General features: G+C 41.7%; 1 protein-coding gene across 1 annotated transcript in view; it reads left to right on the plus strand.

Annotated features, from left to right (window-relative positions):
• Window positions 1–20,735, plus strand: part of col11a2 (collagen, type XI, alpha 2) — a 239,729-nt gene that overhangs the window by 59,507 nt on the left and 159,487 nt on the right. The window contains exons 3-5 of the mRNA XM_060904819.1: window positions 970–1,128; window positions 18,112–18,322; window positions 19,165–19,327. Of these exons, the coding sequence (XP_060760802.1) occupies window positions 970–1,128; window positions 18,112–18,322; window positions 19,165–19,327 (533 nt within the window). The remainder of the gene's footprint in view (window positions 1–969; window positions 1,129–18,111; window positions 18,323–19,164; window positions 19,328–20,735) is intronic.

Genomic DNA, 20,735 nt, shown 5'->3' on the forward strand with positions numbered 1-20,735 from the left:
CAGCTTTAATGTTCCTACACACTCCAGTCAACTCAAACATGCAAAATTTTTGAAAAGCATGCTTCAGTTACATTATGTTCACTATAAGGGTGCTAATAATTGGGCAAATGTGTTTTTGTTGAAAATAATTATTTCTTGATGAGGGATTTGTTTTTCTCTGAATAAATTTATTTCAATTAAAGGTTGGGATATTCTTTTTTTTTTTCCAGTGTGAGATGAAGCTGCTTCACCAATAGTATTTTTACAAAACTTTACAAGGGGTGCCAATAATTGTGAAGGGCACTATATCTTTTATATTTTTCCTACTAAACCCTTCATTTAGTAACTGATTAGAATCCTTTTGGCCTGAATTTTTTTTTCCTCTGGCAATAAAATGTAACTGATTTTTATTTTGGCTCTAGTTAATAGTGATTGAATGGCAAATATGACATTGTTTATGTGGAAAGTAATCTTTGAAACATGTTTCCTACGTGTTTTATCTACACATGTAACAGAATATTCGATACACTATTTTGAAAGACAGTTAGTCTTACTCACATTAGGTAGAAGATTGAAATCTTTCCAGAAATTTTCACGGGTCATCTGGTTCAGGAGTGAAATAAAGTGCTCCAAATTGCTACTGGAACTTTGTTGTGATGTGAATGAGAAATTATTGTTTTTCCAGTAATTTCCAGTGTTCCTACTTTTGCTTTAAATCTGAATATGAAAACAGATTTTGAGCACTAAACTGATACAGATCATTGGATTCTGTCACACCTCTACACAGAGTTCGGCACCAATAAAGCATCAAAACTTTATTCTAATGGTACAAGTGCAATGAACTCTCTTTAAAGCATCATGGTCCTGCCCCAAGGTCTTGCATGTAAATGCATATTTAAAATATATGTTCTGATAGGCCTTAAACTTCTTTTAATGTCCTCTGTGAATGAATTTTATTAATTAATAAATTAATTTCCTTTGTATTCATAGAGCCAGTTGATGTTTTGCGGGTTGTCCAGCTTCCCTCCCTCCCTGAAGGTGTACAGAAGGTTCCAGGCTTTTGTGTCTCGCAGAACGCTGGTACTGATCATGCCTACCGCATCAGTAAGAAGGCCCAAATCTCTGCTCCAACCAAGCAACTCTTCCCAGGTATCGATCTTGGATATCCTGTAAAACTCTCAATGGTTCCTTGGTCAATTAAACTACTTAATAGGTACTAAATGGTGTAATTTTATGCAATCATTTTGTTTTATGTGTAATATTTATTATTATAATGATATCTCTCTGAGCAATGTCTGTGCTAAGTAGCTCAGGGAAATGGCTGTGTGCAGTACCTATGGACTGCAATACAAGGGGCTGTCTGTTTGGGTGTATGTGGAGGCAGATGAACTAGGCTGTATCTATGTTTGCATGTTACTTGTTTAGTATGCTACATTTATGTTATATGTTTCTGTAAAGTCACACTCTCTTGTTTGCCCAAAACAAATTTCTCTCAAGTAGAGATAATAAAGGCTCATCTAATCTAATCTAAAATGCATTAACTCTTCACCATAGCAAATATTATTAAATCATGTTATTATGGGGCAATTTCCAAAGGAACGATTTATTATTATTATACTGTATATGGCCTTGAAGCCAACTACAGTGGATATAAAAAGTGTACACACCCCATTAAAATGATAGTTTTTTTTATGTAAAACAATGAGACCACGATAAATAATTTAAAAACTTTTCCCGCCTTTAATGTGACCTATATCCTGTACAATTCAATTGAAAAACAAACAAATCTGCTAGGAGGAAAAACATAAAAAATAAAAAACATACAATAGGCTGGTTGCATAAATGTGCACACCTTTAAACTAATACTTTGTTGAAACACCTTTTGATTTAATTACAGCATTCAGTCTTTTTAGGTACACACCTGCCATCAATTAAAATGACTCTGATTAACCCCAAATAAAGTTCAGACATTTACTCAGTTGCATCCTCCAGCAAAAGCCATGGTTCGCAGAGAGCTTACAAAGCATCAAAGGGATCTCATTGTTGAAAGGTATCAGTCAGGAGAAGGGTACAAAATTTTTTTCCATGGCATTAGATATATTCGTACCATGGAGCACAATGAAGACAGTCATCAAGGAGTGGAGAAAATATGGGACAACAGTGAACTTACCAAGAACTGGACGTCCCTCCAAAATTGATGAAAAGACATGATGAAAACTGGTCAGGGAGGCTGCCAAGAGGCCTACAGCAACACTGAAGGAGCTGCAGGAATCTCTGGAATTTTGTGTACTACATGTGATGACAATCTTCCGTATTCTCCATATGTCTGGACTATGAGGTAGCGTCAAAGAAAAACATCCAGGCCCGGCTAAATTTTGCAAAAAAAATACATCAACTCTCCCAAAAGCATGTGGGAAAATGTGTTATGGTCTGATGAAATCAAGGTCACAATTCCAAAAGGTATGTTTGGTGTAAAACAACACTGTGCATCACCAAAAGAACACCATACCCACGGTGAAGCATGGTGGTGGAAGCAGCATATTTTGGGGTTGTTTTTCTTCAGCTGGCTTTAAGGCTCACTCACAACCTGCTGTACATGCAGATGGTCTACGGTAAAAAAAATTTGGCAAAACCATGCTTGAGACTTGTGCGACACTTGCGTGTGTTCATCACCGTAGAAGGTCGCAGACTGGCCATGGAGACTTTTGGTCCTGCACATGCAAATTCTACGGGTCTTGCAAAAAATCAAGAATGCATACACTATGTATGGGACCCGTACTCCTTTTATATGCCTGAACCAAGTCAGCAGCATGGCCAGTAGGGGCTTTTTGCAATGACAGTAAGGCGCACGAGTGACACACAGTCATTGTACGAGTGACATGCCTCAGAAGTACTACACAAGTATCCACACTTGCTATTTGTGTGGCCCCCCAAGACAGAAGTACATCTCACTTTCTACCCCCCATGTGTGGCATACATGCGACCCGCATGTGACACAAGGGGCAAGACTTGGTATATATATTGGGGGAGGAACAAAGGAACACTTTACATGTAGCATGTAGCATTGTAGAAGGGAAGAAGAACACCTCATTTGCTGTTTTTATTTGAGTATATGTTAATTTACCATGCAAATGTCAACTAATAAAACATGAATATAAGGGAATAACACATTGTATTACATTGTAAAAAATCCCGACTAAATAGCCCAACAGTTTGAGCACTGAAACACACTCTGACTCTGACTCCGAGCTACTGTCCTGCTCCTACTCCTGCTGAGTGGTGGGAGGGGGTGTCGGGATGTCCTTGTCCTCATCACTGAGCATAGCACAATGGCCTGACAGTGATGATGAGATTGCAATGTCCTCACTTCTGGGCGTCGTTAATTGAAACATACATGAAAATCAGCATACATAATATTAATTACATAAGCATATAGATACTGAAATGAATGTTTAAAGCATGTGTATTATAGTGCAAGAGGTTTAATTAGTATTTACCTGTGAAAATACCTCTGGCGGGGTGCTGTGCCTTCTGCCGGCTTGAAGGAATACTTCTCCCTGTCCGTGCAGGGCTTGCCGGTGCTGCTACCATCATCATCAAATTCTTCCTCCTCCTCCCCCTCTGCTGTTTCAGGCTGGCTTACTTCACTTTTGCTTGCTTCTTCTTAGGTCCCATTTTCTAAACTTTAAACTGAAAAATTTCACATTTTTCCCACAAAATATCCAATGTTCTTCAGTCGAAAGACAGATGCAGAATGCTGCAGACATGCTTTTATACCCACTCCTGGCTCGTGTCACACGCAAGTTATGAGCGATTGTCATGTGCTAATCATGTGCGTCCCACATGCTTCACAAGTGCAGCCCGTACTCCTAGCACAGGAAGCTGGTAAAATGCAAGTCACATGCACTCCACACTCACTGAACACACACTGATCACGTGCGTCAGACATACGCTTTCCACGGACTAACGGCACAATTTTTCCCACACCTTGAGGAAGTCAGGTGTGCAACTTATACTTGACAAGTACTTTGCCCATACTCCTCCCCCAAACTTTCCCCCGGGTTCACTGCGACCCTGCGGCATGGCTGTGAGCTACTAAACCTCACAACCTGTGCCTGTCCAAAACACTTATGGCGGGTTGTGAGTGTGGCTTTAGTCAAGGTGGAGGGAATTATGAACAGTTCTAAATACCAGTCAATTTTGGCCCAAAACCTTCAGGTGTCTGCTAGAAAACTGAAGATGAAGAGGAATTTCATTTTTAAGCATGACAATGACCCCAAAAAAGTTTTGGAATGGCCCAGCCAGAGCCCAGACCTAAATTCAATTGAAAATCTGTGGAGTGACTTGAAGAGGGCTGTGCACAAGAGATGCCCTCACAATCTGACAGATTTGAAGTGCTTTTGCAAGGAAAAGTGGGCAAATATTGCCAAGTCTAGAAGTGGCAGGCTGATAGACTCCTACTCAAAAAGACTGAATGCTGTAATTAAATCAAAAGGTGCTTCAACAAAGTATTAGTTTAAGGGTGTGCACACTTATGCAACCAGCTTATTGTATGTTTTTTAAACTGTGGGTGGTAAAAGAGAGCAACTGGACTTGCTTGAAGATTCTTGAAGACGTTTCACCTCTCATCCGAAAGGCTTCTTCAATTCTGTCTGACTAAAGGCCAATTTATGCTGACAACCCAGTCCTTGCAGATAGTGTCGCAGACGGTGTCTGCGTAGCCCCCCCCACCTTCGCAGACGCTCTGCACGCACCTCCCAAAAATTGTGACCACCGCAGAAGCCTCGCAGACAGCGTCACAGACAAGAGGGCTCTGATTGGTCCACTCTACATCCGCTGTACACACACTTCCGCTTCCCTACTTTCCCGGTTTGTTTTGTTTTCACGACCGGCATTTTTAAAAACACGAGCGAAGATGGAGCAGCACGAAGAGCGGTTGATTGAGGAAGTACGTACATCTATACGACTCCAGTTCTAGTCATTATAAAATAAAAAGTTCTAGTCATTATAAGTAACCGGAGGATAAACACTCCACTAACCACACCCACCAACTACTCCTAGCGACTTCGCGCCCCCTTGCGTTGTGCCGGTGAATAACATCGCGCACGCCTATACTCCCCGCTCAACGATAAATTACAACTGTCTGCGAAAAGCTATCTGCGAAAGCCTTGTCGCAAGAGCATGCAGAGACCTTAATAGGGAGTATCAGGTATTTATCCTCTCATGGATGAAAAATAATCCTAAGGTGTCGTTAAGTCATCCTGTTGTTGTGGGTCACTGGGGGCTGGGTGTGAACGACCTAGAGAGTCGTTGGGGTGATCAAAGGATCATTGGCTCTCTTGCCCCTTTTCCACCAAAGCAGTTCCAGGGCTGGTTCGGGGCCAGTGCTTGGTTTGGAACCGGGTTTTCTGTTTCCACTGACAAAGAACTGGCTCTGGGGCCAGAAAAACTGGTTCCAGGCTAGCACCAACTCTCTGCTGGGCCAGAGGAAAGAACCACTTACATCAGCAGGGGGGGTGGAGTTGTTAAGACCAACAACAATAACAAGACCGTGACAGATCGCCATTTTTAAGCGCCGAGAAGCAGCAGCTGTACAAACGCGAAGTCATCCATTATTATTGTTGTTGTTGTTGCTGCTGCTGCTTCTTCCGTGTTGTTTTTGCTTCGATATTCGCACCTAGGTTTATGCAAACGTAGCGACGTAACTGACGTGTACAGCAACGTAATGACGTATACAACGACGTAACTGACGTATACAGCAACATAATGACGTGGCTCCCCTTAGCACCGCCAGCTATGGAAAAGCAAACTGGTTCTCAGCTGGCTCGCAAGTTGAACGAGTTGTGAACCAGCACCAGCACTGGCCCCGAACCAGCCCTGGAACTGATTTGGTGGAAAAGGGGTATCTGTCCTCCTGTGAGTCACTGAAAACAGCTGGGTTTTGGTGTGCATTCAGTTGTCTGGGAAGTGTGCCAAGGACTGCATTGTAGGTGGCTGATAAATGATGTCTTAGACCACCACCTCTGTTCAGTGATGGCCCTTCCAAGTTGACAAAAATGGCTTCTTTAACTCCTCGCTCATACCAACAATCCTCTCTGGCTAGAATGCATACATTGCAATCCTGAAATGAGTGTCCTTTGTTGTTAAGATGAAGATAGACAGCAGAGTCCTGGCCTGTCTATCTTCATCTTAACAACAAAGGACAATAATTTCAGGATTGCAACGTATGCATTCTAGCCAGTGAAGATCGTTGGTACAAGCGAGGAGTTAAGGAAGCCATTTTTGTCGATCCCAGCGGCCGGCGAGGGCCTTTCTGTGTGGAGTTTGCATGCTCTCCCCATGTCTGCGTGGGTTTCCTCCAGGTGCTCTGGTTTCCCCCACAGTCCAAAGGCATGCAGGTTAGGCTAATTGGTGGCTCTAAATTGACCATGAGCGTGAATGGTTGTCTATGTGTTAGCCCTGCAATGACCTGGCGACTTGTCCAGGGTGTACCCCGCCTTTTGCCCATAGTCAGCTGGGATAGGCTCCAGCTTGCCTGCGACCCTGTAGGACAGGATAAGCAGCTACAGATAATGGATGGATGGATATACCTAGTGGTCAAAAATAAGAACTGCAACAAAGGCACACTGGGACAGGACTCACACTGCCCCATTCTCAAATCATATATATTAAATCTAAAAAAAAATCCACAAAATAGGAAGTGTGTAAGTGTAGACAGTGTGTACAAATAGTGTTGGTGATGGTCAAAGCTAATATAAGATACACTTGTCACGCTCCCGGGCTCACCTAACACTCTGGACTCCACTTCCCACAATCCCACTTACACACCTGACACTACTACGTGCACTCCATCAGCCAACCCCGAGCCACTTCCTAGGAGTGGCTCTCCTGAGTTCTAATTGTCATCACCTGTACCTTTTTGTTTATGTCTGTATTTATACCCCTCTGTTTTGTTCATTGCACAGTATTGCTTCCACATTTCTGTGAGCTTACTGAGCATTTATATTTCTGATTGCGGTCCCGTGTATGGCCCTTTTTGCCTTCTGGTTTCTTCCCGTTTTGCCTAGCCCTTGTGTTTATCTGCTCGTTTCTCTCACTTCCCAGTTTCTCGACTCCGATTTGCCTAGCCCTTGTGTTTATCCTGCCTGTGTTTTCCTGATTTCCGATTCTTGGACTATTGCCCGTTTCATGACCTGATTTGTCTAGCCCTCATTACTTTTGGGTTTCCTGGTATTGACCTGGCCTGGTTATTGTACATTGTCTTCTTTCACTGTGTCTATTAAAACCTTGAGTTTATTCTTAATCCGCGAGTGGCTGGTTTGTCACAGCCGTGTTATAACACTATATAGTCAAAAGTATGTGTACCCTTCCTAATTTCTGAGTTCAGGTGTTTCAGCCACATCCATTGTGAAAAGGTGAATAAAATCAAGCACACAGCCATGTAGTCTTCCCAGACAAACACTGGCAGTAAATTTGGTCATACTGAAGAGGCAGTTGGTGCGTTTCTGCCCTGCTTAGATCTGCCCCAATCAAATGTAAGTACTCATCTCATCTCATTATCTCTAGCCGCTTCATCCTGTTCTACAGGGTTGCAGGCAAGCTGGAGCCTATCCCAGCTGACTACGGGCGAAAGGCGGGGTACACCCTGGACAAGTCGCCAGGTCATCACAGGGCTGACACATAGACACAGACAACCATTCACACTCACGTTCACACCTACGGTCAATTTAGAGTCACCAGTTAACCTAACCTGCATGTCTTTGGACTGTGGGGGAAACCGGAGCACCCGGAGGAAACCCACGCAGACACGGGGAGAACATGCAAACTCTGCACAGAAAGGCCCTCGTCGGCCATGGGGCTCGAACCCGGACCTTCTTGCTGTGAGGCAACAGCGCTAACCACTACACCACCGTGCCACCCCAAATGTAAGTACTATAATTGTGAACTGAAAACAGCTCAGCCACAAAGCGATAAACCACACAAACTCACAGAGTGGGTGTGCCAAGTGCTAAAGTGTGGAGTGCATAAAAACAGCCTATCTTCTGTTACATTACTCACTATAGACATCCAAATTGCCTCAATGCAATATCAGCACAAGAACTGTGCATCATGGCTTCATGAAATGAGTTTCATGGCTGAGCAGCTGCAGACAAGCCTAAGATCACTTTGCACAATGCCAAGTGTGAGCTGGAGTAACCAACACTGGACTCTGGAGCAGTGAAAATGTTCTCTGGAGTGAGGAGTCACACTTCACTATCTATCAGTCAGATCTGGGTTTGGCGGATGTCAGGAGAACACTATGCACCACAACACAGTGTCAACAGTAAAGTATTGGCCCTTTTCCACTACCCTTTTTCAGCTCACTTCAGCTCGCTTCAGCTCACTTCAGCCCGACACGGCTCGCGTTTCAACTACCTTAGAGCAGCACGACTCAGCTCGCTTCAGCCCTGCTTAGCACCCAAAACTCGCACGGTTTTGGAGTGGGGCTGAAGCGAGCCAAACCGAGCCGAATGGGGCTAGGGGCATGAGGAGACACTCCCCTGTGCACTGATTGGTGAGGAGGAGTGTCCTCACATGCCCACACACGCCCCGCGAGCACGCTGGGATCTGTAAACACCGTATACCCGGAAGAAGAAGAATTACGAATTACGAGAATTTCTGAAGCCTTATGCGCCTCGCCTCATCTATACGCTCTTGCCAGTATCTGTTGGCGTTGTCGGTGACAACAAGCCACAGCACCAAGACCAGCAACACTAACGACTCCATGTCCTCCATGTTTATTGTTTACTATCCGGGTCGTGAGACTACCGCTTAAAAGGTCACTGATGTCACTGTTTGCGCCGCCTAACGACATCACGTGACATCCACCCACTTTCGCTAACTCCACCCAATGTGTCCACCCACTTCCAGCCAGCACGGTTCAGCGCGGTTGTAGTCGAAATGCAACTCCAACAGCCCCACTCAGCTCGACTCAGCCCAACTCAGCACGGCACGGCTCAGCCCAACTCAGCCGCATTGGTAGTGGAAAAGCGGCATATGGTGCAGGAGGGATAATGATCTGGGGCTGTTTTTCAGGCTTTAGGCCCTTTATATCCAGTGAAGGGGAATGCTAATGTTAATGTCAATGTTAATACTACAGCATACAACTGCATTTTAGACAGTTTTATGCTTCCAACTTTGTGGCAGCAGTTTGGGTAAGAACCATTCCTGTTCCAGCATGACAATGCCTCTGTGCACAAAGTGAGCTCCAAGAAGACATGGTTTATTAAGGTTGGAGTGGAAGAACTCAAGTGTTCTGCACAGAGCCCCGAATACCTCAACTCCACTGAGCACCTCTGGGATGAACTGGAGCACTGACTTCACAACAGGCCTCCTCACCCAACATCACTACCTGACCTCACTGAATGGTGTATATTGCAAAGATTGTGAGAAGGAAAAGGGGGATTATGGAGTGGATAATAATTGTACATCAGAAATGTACAATGCAGCATTGTGACCTTGTTTCCTCACACAAAGTCTGTAAACAAAGAAAGAAAAAATTCCCCTTTTATAATGCCTGACTTTTTTGGACTTATTTCATGTTCTGTATGTTTTTAAAGATGTAGTTGGGCTGGAAATGTGACTGAAACCTGTCCTTGAACAAAGATATGTCTAAAAAGACACAGAACGAGTTGCTAGACTGTACACTGGATGACTGTGTGTCATTGATTATCAACTGCTGCAAATTACGAGGTTACTCTAAAAATGAATGTGATAGGAGCCTAATGGAGCCATCATGTGATAACCTCTGTCCTCTTGACTTCATTATGTTTGGGGCTGTACAGTTATTAATGTTATCCTGCAACACCGAAATTATGATCACAGTCACTGCTAAAACAACTTAAAACACCACGCATTAGGTTTCACAGTTGCTCATAAATTTTTATAAGTCACAACAATAGCTAAGTTATGTATATTAATTATTAAATATTAATAGTGAATAGTATCAAAATTATATTCATGATTCACCTTTATAAATGCATCCACGCTGTTTGTGAGCCCTTTGAACAGTGTTTGATTCTTCAGAGTTGAAATGTCAGAGTTGAAATGTCACTCACGTTTAATTTTGAAGATAAACTGTGAACAAGAGAAACACTGCTGAATGCATTTGTATACTCAGTATGCATATTATTTTATTAGCCCTGTGGCGGTATGATGACTGTCTGAGTAGAATTCAATTAGTGTATTTTTTACTCAGTATGTTTAGAATTTTTATACCCACTGTAGGTCGGTACCATTTTTTTTTTGTACATTTGCACTAGATGGTACAGTGGGTATAAAAATTCTAAACATACTGAGTAATAAGATACAGGAGTTGAATTCTACTCAGCCAGCCATCATACTGCCACAGGGCTAATATAATCAGAAACAATCTTCCACCACAGTATGGTTGAACATACTGAGCATTTCCTATTTATTTGTATATTCTTTATATTCTCTGTAGTGAGGGCATAGCAATTTCTATATGATATTGAAGAAAAAAAATAAAAGCAGTGACTAAATATTTCAAGTATCTCTCCATTCTTCTTCTTCTTCTTCTTCTTCTTCTTCTGCTTCTTCGTAAAATGAATCATAAACATCATATTATAGGTTATAAAGACATGAAACTTGAACAGGTGCTACTTAGGCATACACAACAGCTCTGTAGATTCCTTGGGTAAAGAATGTCCCATTAAGATTTGAGCTACATTGCATGTCAAATTGTCCACCAATCAGCTCTATAACATTAAAACCACTGACCGGTGAAGTGAATTACATTGATTATCTCATTAAAATTACACCTGTCAAGGGGTGGAATATATTAGGTAGCAAGAGAACAGTCAGTTCTCAAAGTTGATGTATTTGAAGCAGGTATGGGCAAGTGACATTGACAAAGGACAAATTGTGATGTTATATGACTGGGTCAGAGCATTTCCAAAACAGCAGGTCTTGTGGGGTGTTCCTGGTATGCTGTGGTCAGTACCTACCAAAAGTGGTCCTATGAAGGACAACTGGTGAACCGGCAACAGGGTCATGGGCGCCCAAGGCTCATTGATGCACGTGGGGAGCGAAAGCTAGCCCATCTGGTCTGATCCTATAGAAGAGATACTGTTGCACAAATTGTTGAAAAAAGTTAATGCTGACTTTCATAGAAAGATGTCAGAACACAGTACATCGCAGTTTGCTGCATATGGGACTGCCAATGCATCAGCATTGTAGGTGCTTTCGGCAGTGGACAGACATCAGTCTGTCCACTGCCGAAAGCACCTACAATTGGCACGTGAGCATCGGATCTGGACCATGGAGTGATGGAAGAAGAGCATCTGATCTGAAGGCCCAGGTTTTCTTTTACATCATGTGGATGGCTGGGTGTGGGTGCATTGCTTACCTGGGATAGAGATGGCACCATGCTGCACTATGGGAAAGCCGGCACAAGCCAGTAGAGGCAGTGTGATATTCTGGGCAGTGTTCTGTTGGGAAACCTTAACTCCTGGCCTTCATGTTACTTTGACACTTACCACCTACCTAAACATTGTTGCAGACCAACTATACCCCTTCATGGCAACATATTTCCTAATGGCAGTGATCTCTTTCAACAGGATAATGTGCCCTGACACACTGCAAAAATCACCTCAAGTCCATGCCTCAATGAGTCAGAGCTTTTTTTGGTGGCACAAGGGGGGGACCAACACAATATTACGCAGGTGGTTTTAATGTTGTGGCTGATTGGTGTGTGTCAAATTTTATAATTATCAGATTGTATAGAATAATTATCAAATTTGACAAATTTGATTTCAGACTGAGCTGGACAAATATTCTCAAATAATTATTGATATTTATCAAAGTGAACTTCTGTCTTAAATTCTGTGACTTGGTCCTAGCCTATTTACTATAAGTGCTGACATTTTTATGGAAATGATGACTAAAGTGTTGATATCCCCAATTTGGATGGTAGTTATTCAAAATTTATCATCCACTCAAGTGCTGACACCGATCCTATTTGAGAATACGAACAGCTTCCTGATGTGCTGTTACTGTTTGTACTGAAGATACAGTTGATACTGAGAATACTGAGAATCTTCAGTCGATTAGAATCTCAAAGTACTGCTACTGCATTCTCTTGAAGATGAGTTCAGGATAAGACTCTTACTCATTACTGTACTCTTTTGAGGATGGAATCATTCACAGTACTAAAGGTGTGTTTTTATGCCTCCGCCACCGTAAGGTGCAGGAGGTATTATGTTTTCGGATTGTCCGTCTGTCTGTGTATCCATGCGTCCGTCCGTGAGTCTGTCCCGAAACATTGTGAACGTGATATCTCAAAGGCTAATGAAAGGAATTTCACCAAACTTTCACCATTTGTGCGCTTTGGGACAAACATGAACTGATTAGATTTTGAGATCAAAAGGTCTAAGGTCAAGGTCACTGTGAGGTCAAATGTCTGTCCGGGAACCTTGTGAACACAATATTTCCAAGGCAAATCATAGGAATTTCACCAAACTTTCACCATTAGTGCGTTTGGGGACAAAGATAAACTGATTAGATTTTGAGATCAAAAGGTCTAAGGTCAAGGTCACTGTGAGGTCAAATGTCTGTCCGAAAACCTTGTGAACACAATATCTCCAAGGCTAATACAAGTAATTTCACCAGGTCAAGATTACTGTGAGGTCAAATGTCCATCCCCAAATCACAACTTAAGGTGTGTAGTCTACCGGGTGGAAGCATCCCCATCGATGCCGTTGGCGTCGAGTTCTATCTAGTTTATTTTTATTTTGATGATGAGAATTACTCAGGGTTAGATACTGGCTGATAGTGATTGACAGTGATAGTCACTCAATGTTACCACAATACATGGGGCATGATGACACATTTAGTGTGTAGAAGCTGGTGAGCTGGTGAAGTTCATATTGCTGCATCATAAATGTCTATGCATGCCTATTTTAGCAATCTCCTAGTGATGATCAGCTCACAAAAACATGAAGGGAAAGTCAGTCATATCCATGTCTTCTATCAGTTCATATTGCAAGTAGCACAAACTGTCTAGCATTCTGTAGGTCCTCTGTATTTAGAGTCTAACACCTTTCACACTTTTAAGAATGATTAGTTTATTCGCTCTTAGTGACAAATGGTCAGTTATTGCCCAGTATGTGGATAATTCTGCTACATATACCTTTAAGGTAAATCCATACGGAGATGCTCCTAGCCATCCATCCATTACCTACAACCCCGATTCCAAAAAAGTTGGGACAAAGTACAAATTGTAAATAAAAACGAAATGCAATAATTTACAAATCTCAAAAACTGATATTGTATTCACAATAGAACATAGACAACATATCAAATGTCAAAAGTGAGACATTTTGAAATTTCATGCCAAATATCGGCTCATTTGAAATTTCATGACAGCAACACATCTCAAAAAAGTTGGGACAGGGGCAATAAGAGGCTGGAAAAGTTAAAGGTACAAAAAAGGAACAGTTGGAGGACCAAATTGCAACTCATTAGGTCAATTGGCAATAGGTCATTAACATGACTGGGTATAAAAAGAGCATCTTGGAGTGGCAGCGACTCTCAGAAGTAAAGATGGGAAGAGGATCACCAAGCCCCCTAATTCTGCGCCGACAAATAGTGGAGCAATATCAGAAAGGAGTTCGACAGTGTAAAATTGCAAAGAGTTTGAACATATCATCATCTACAGTGCATAATATCATCAAAAGAGTCATAGAATCTGGAAGAATCTCTGTGCGTAAGGGTCAAGGCCGGAAAACCATACTGGGTGCCCATGATCTTTGGGCCCTTAGATGGCACTGCATCACATACAGGCATGCTTCTGTATTGGAAGTCACAAAATGGGCTCAGGAATATTTCCAGAGAACATTATCTGTGAACACAATTCACCGTGCCATCCGCCATTGCCAGCTAAAACTCTATAGTTCAAAGAAGAAGCCGTATCTAAACACGATCCAGAAGCGCAGACGTCTTCTCTGGGCCAAGGCTCATTTAAAATGGACTGTGGCAAAGTGGAAAACTGTTCTGTGGTCAGACGAATCAAAATTTGATGTTTTTTATGGAAATCAGGGATGCTGTGTCATTCAGACTAAAGAGGAGAAGGACGACCCAAGTTGTTATCAGCGCTCAGTTCAGAAGCCTGCATCTCTGATGGTATGGGGTTGCATTAGTGCGTGTGGCATGGGCAGCTTACACATCTGGAAAGACACCATCAATGCTGAAAGGTATATCCAGGTTCTAGAGCAACATATGCTCCCATCCAGACGACGTCTCTTTCAAGGAAGACTTTGCATTTTCCAACAGGACAATGCCAAACCACATACTGCATCAATTACAGCATCATGGCTGCGTAGAAGAAGGGTCTGGGTACTGAACTGGCCAGCCTGCAGTCCAGATCTTTCACCCATAGAAAACATTTGGTGCATCATAAACCGGAAGAGACGACAAAAAAGACCTAAGACAGTTGAGCAACTAGAATCCTACATTAGACAAGAATGGGTTAACATTCCTATCCCTAAACTTGAGCAACTTGTCTCCTCAGTCCCCAGATGTTTACAGACTGTTGTAAAGAGAAAAGGGGATGTCTCACAGTGGTAAACATGGCCTTGTCCCAAATTTTTTGAGATGTGTTGTTGTCATGAAATTTAAAATCACCTAATTTTTCTCTTTAAATGATACATTTTCTCAGTTTAAACATTTGATATGTCATCTATGTTCTATTCTGAATAAAATATGGAATTTTGAAACTTCCACATCATTGCATTCCGTTTTTATTTACAATTTGTACTTTGTCCCAACTTTTTTGGAATCGGGGTTGTATACCTTATCCATCAGGGCCGCAGGGAAAGCCAATCAGAGCTGACATCAGGTGAGAGGCGGAGTTCACCCTGAGCAGGTCACCAATCTATCGCAAGAGTGACGGAGACTCACAACCATTCACACTCACATTCACACCTATGGAAAATTTAGAGTAGCCAGCTGACCTAATGCACAACTTTGGACTGTAGGAGGAAACTGGAGCAACCAGAGGAAACCCATGCAGTTGAACATGCAAACTTCACACAGAAAGGCCCCAGTCAAACCCAGAACCACCTTGCTGTGAGGCAGCAGTGCTAACGACTACGCCACTGTGCCTCCCTGTTCCTAGCCACCTCTGTAAAAACTACTGTAACTTGTTCACTATGCAAAATAAGGGGTTTATACCCAGCATTTCGCACCACAGTGAGAAGACTATGTGCTGACTATGCTGTGTTACATTAATAGCACAGCACTTTGGTAATTTCTCAGTTTAGTTGCTTTTTGCTGACATCAGTAATCACATTAGGCTTGTTCAATTCTGAATCTTCTCTGTGTGTGATTTTCTAAAAATTGCAATAATCTATTTAATCATCCAGAACAGACGAAAAACAAACAAAAAATGAGCATTTCCACCATTTTAGTTTTAAGGATGATATGAAAGGTCGCAATTGCAAAACCTCAGCTGGACGGTGGATTTTTAGACGATTCTGCAGTAATGCACAATCAATTTTCTATATAATTCTTTCACAGATTGCTTGTTTGACATCCATTTGAAGATTGGTCAAAAAATGGTGAAAAAAAGGTTGACATTTTCACTGTCCTGCTCTCAAAGTGCTTGAACACATTTGCAGTGACAAAACTAAAAACAAAAAACCCAGCATGTTTAATCACCTTCATGTGAATTATCATTACTATTAATATTGTTTGTAAAGTGTATTGTTTGTAAAAATACTGTTTGTAAATCATTCTCTGTCAGCCACCTGAATCTTTTAGGTCAACATTTATGTCCTTTGTTTTTTTGCTGAAAACCAAAAGAGTTGTTTTTGACCATTTTTGGCTGAAATATTTCAGTAGCATCTCTAATAAACATGTACTTTATAATGATAACTTTTTTTAGTTGCTTTTGAACATTGTGATGTTCATTCGTACACAAAATGCGTAAGAGTTGGCAGGTCTGGGGAAAAAATATAATCAGCGATAAACATCACTGGATATCATATCAATGTGGAGGTAATAAAATCATTATATCGCACAACCTGAAGTGTTTATGTTGTAGAATTTCCTGTTCTGCCCCAGAGAAGTTTTTTCCATGCAAATGTCATGCTTTTGTGTGGACACTACAGGGATTCATCCATCCATTATCTGTAGCTGCTTATCCTGTTCTACAGGGTTGCAGGCAAGCTGGAGCCTATCCCAGCTGACTATGGGCGAGAGGCAGGGTACACCCTGGACAAGTTGCCAGGTCATCACAGGGCTGACACATAGACACAGACAACCATTCACACTCACATTCACACCTATGGTCAATTTAGAGCCACCAATTAGCCTAACCTGCATGTCTTTGGACTGTGGGGGAAACCAGAGCACCCGGAGGAAACTCACGCAGACATGGGGAGAACATGCAAACTCCACACAGAAAGGCCCTCACCGGCCACTGGGCTCAAACCCAGGACCTTCTTGCTTGTGAGGCAACAGTGCTAACCACTACACCACCGTGCCACCCCACACGGATTCAGTATAAGAATTAAACTCTGGTTAGATTTGAATGAAAGAAGGGCAATCAGTCCAGAATCTGAAGCACTTTCTAACTTAAATGTGCATGTATTTATATTTGCAGTCTATTGCATTGTTTCAGTTGTAGCTAATAGTTTGTGTCTTAATTACTTGGTATTACATTGTCTTTAGTTACTAATAAAATCTGTGAGTGAACAAAGAGGATAACTTTGGGATCAGCCCTGGGCATCATCATTGATGCATCCTTGCAGTTTCCACATGTGGAGGATTAGGATTGTTGGTGCACCGCATTTCTGTCTCAGTGCTTCCAACCTTCACTTCTCTGAACAGGTTGTATTGTGTCTGAAGTGTTCCTGTATACACACCCATTTTGCAATAGTACATTTATTTATTTATTAACAACTCCAGTGCAGTGCTACATTTTTCCGGCAGAGTAGTACTTCTTCTTCAACCAAGTTAAATATTTTTGGGATGTATTGCTCTACAGAGGTATTTTGCAAGAGTGTTAACTTTATATGTAAAATTACTCATACGTACTAACTCGTGCAAACATCTGTGCATAAGTTTAAGTTCAGTGCATGAACTTTTTACAGTATCAGATATCCTGGTTACAAGGGGCAGTATTTGGTGGGTTTTGTGAGGTGAGGGAAACCACACCTCTCAAAAGGTGAGTGCTGTACTGAGGAAGGAGAACAACAGGTTATCTGTTTCTCCAGTTGCACTCAGGAGCTGATGTACAGATAGCTCCAAAATGCACAAAAGCTATGACATACTGAATGTAGGAGGCAATAATAACACAGGGGATGGATAGCTATTGACAACAAGTATCCAGGTGTTAAATATGGCCCCTGGTCATTAGCAGGGATGGAACAAATCTTTGCCTCAGTCAGCAAAACAGAAGCTTAGCTCCAGAGTTAGGTGCTTCAATTAATGAAGCTAATGAACTAAATGAGAGTTTATGGCACTATAACACACCAATCACAGCAACAGCAGATGCTGTCTAACATGCACTCCATTATTAAGAAGGAAGGAGTTAGGGTTATGTGTATGGCTTGGTGAGTTAGCATTCTTGTTTGGCAACACAGCTGAGTATTCACCTGTTTCAGATGCAACATTCATGCTTTTAATTATGGAATATTTCATCTCATTTGAGATGATTTTTCTGCTACAGATCCTGGAATTGCTTGTGTATCCAGCCATCTCTATTCACTGCAGCAATCCCACTGTTGGAGGGAAAATGTAACAGCTGAAAACCCTGTCATTAAATCAAGCCACCAGTCACATAATAAGAGGTGCAAAGAGTATGGTTAAATGATGGTTACCATCAAGTGGATGTTCTAGGAACAACAAGGTCACTTCCTGTGCTTAGGAATATTCATCAGTGTCAGCACTTCTGTTATTTGCACTGTGCACTCTTGACTTCCCTACTACCTCTCCATGTCTTTCACCTGGAACTTTCTTTTTTTCAGTCCTGCTTAATTATTTCTAATCTTCTCATCCACAGTATGCCTTCTTCACTTCTTCTTCATTTATTTATTTGGTATTTCTTAAATCATTTTCCTTTTTCACAAGGTCATTTCCCAGAGAACTTCTCCATCATGACCACAGTGAAGGCCAAGGCCGGGCTTCAAGCCTTCCTGTTGTCCATCTACAGTGAACAAGGGGTGCAGCAGTTGGGGCTGGAGCTGGGCCGATCACCCGTCTTCCTGTACGAGGACCAGAACCGCAAGCCTACCCCAGAGAACTACCCGTTATTCAAAGGCATCAACCTGGCTGATGGCAAGTCAGTAACCAAACCATTACAGTTACAATTTGCATATATTTCTGTGTATGGCTACATCTAATCGTTATTTCAGAGACTTGAAACATTCACCTCATAGACTAATTGTTCATTTGAGATCATGTTCAGGGATTTTCAACACATTGGAGGGTCCTACAAAGCACCAACATTTTGGCCAATGTATGACAAGACAATATTTTCTGATAGAGCAGGAAGGATTGATAAATATGACCATAACTGTGCAGCAAAGTTAGAAAACTGAATAAGGAAGGAAAGTCAAGATAACACACAGCAGTTAATAAGCATGCTTCAAGCAGGGACATCAAGCTTCCATGTGACCACAAATTAATCAGTAGAACTCATGAAAACACATGTTCGGTCATGAAGCCAACAGTGTAGTGTAATGTTAAGAGTTCATCGACTTTAGAGCACTGTTTTCTGTGTTGTAACCTGCTCTGCTGTCTCCATCAAATGTGTTTTACTCTAAACACAGTCAAACTAACCGATAATGAAATTCATTGCCATATATATTTTTTATTATTGAATTTTATCAGTGTTATCAATGCAGCCCTATTTTTCAGGTGTTTTTTTTTTTTCTTGAGGTGTCTGAAACCCTAGTAATTAATAACGACTTGCTTATACAGTACTGTGTAAAAGTCTTAGTCAGCCAAGGGTTTTCATGCCAAATATTAACATTTTTATGTAGAAATGTTTGAAGGCATCTTTGCATGACAGCATTTCTTTACATGTGCGTAATTCTTCTCCACACTACTGTATGTTCACATTTTCTTCATGGACATTGTCGGTAGTCACACTTGTCTGCTTTATCTCCATCAACCCTGCAGGTGGCACCGCATTGCCATCTCTGTGCAGAAGAAAAATGTAACTCTTCTCCTTGACTGCAAGAAACAAATGACGAGACCACTTCCTAGAAGTAACAAACCAGTGGTGGATAACAAGGGCATCACTGTTTTTGGTACTCGTCTGTTGGATCATGAGGTTTTCCAGGTCAGTTGTAATTGATTGTGCGATGAATTCTGGGAGAATTTAAAGGTGGTAGATGTAAGAATTGGCCACCTGTCAAATTCATACTCCACACTCCAAATAAATAGGGTGCAGTATATCACCAGAAAGTTGCGGTGTCCACCCCTAAAGTAAGAAACAAGAAAATGTACAGTCCCTCTTCCCCCTTCCCCCCCAAATCAGTATCACCACTCTCATAGCATTATCACTTACTGAATAGAGTGTAAAACTTCTTTTGTAGATGATCCACTACTGGGTTCATACAATTTAATGTTACAGTCATCAGTTATTTAAAAAAACTAACTAAATAACAGCAGAGCAAGAATACACAAAATCAGCTTGTTTAATCTGATGCTAATAGCGATTTCTGGGTCCAAACCCACCTTCAATATTGCCAACTTAGTGACTTTGTCACTAGATTTGGTGACTTCAGACCCCTTTAATTTAACAAAGAGCCTAGTGACAAATCTAGCAGCTTTTCCAACACATTAGTGACGGTCTTGAACTCAATACGGCTCATCTCGCATCACAGCTGCAGTTATGCAAATTTAGAAAGCAGGTTCGCTTGACACCATCAGTGTGTAATGCCTGACTGACTTCTCCATGCTCTCATGTTGGTCTGAGGGTAGACAGGTTGCTACAGTGACTATCACTTCTTGAGGTACAAAGTTGTATTACAAGATGGACAGACCGAGGATAGCTTCAGTAGATATCTCTGTAACACAAAACATAGATGTCTTTGACATAACATCAAAACTGTTATTTCTTCATATTCTGTTGATACTTTTAGTTAATTTTTGAATGTTTAAAATTTAAATTCTTCCATATAGCACCTTTATCATCCCCCGCTGGCCGAAAGGCCCGAAGGGGCATTATGTCGTGGCGAAGTCCATCTGTCTGTCCATCTGTCCATCCATCCATCCGTCTGTCTGTCCGTCCGTCCCAGAAAGGGTTCTCACCTTCTGAAATCAACTCCTCTTACAATTTTTGGAGGAATTTCACAAAACTTGGCAAAAGGCTTTGTTATGGGACAGTAATACACATATTGATTTTTTTTTTGCAATATATTGTAGCGGGGGATATTGTGCTCTCAGAGCACTCTTGTACCTCTACCTGTTGATTTACAATGCCATACACTCTATAAATCAGTATATTTCTCTGCAAATGTTACATTCTACACTTGTGATGCAGTTAGATAAACAGCCTGACATAAACACAGATTCTTGCGACACATAAATAAGACTAAATTTTTGTGATTTTTGTTTATAGCCACTTTGAGTGTAAATGCAGTGGGTTGAGGTATTTGTTGTTTCACTGCTTGTTTAATTGCAAGTCTTTGTTACTGTCTGTGTGTTTCCTCCATGTCCGCATAGGTTTCCTCTCAAGTAAACTT

This window comes from Neoarius graeffei, chromosome 22, assembly GCF_027579695.1.
Source record: "Neoarius graeffei isolate fNeoGra1 chromosome 22, fNeoGra1.pri, whole genome shotgun sequence".
In the NCBI taxonomy this organism is placed as follows: Eukaryota; Metazoa; Chordata; class Actinopteri; order Siluriformes; family Ariidae; genus Neoarius; species Neoarius graeffei.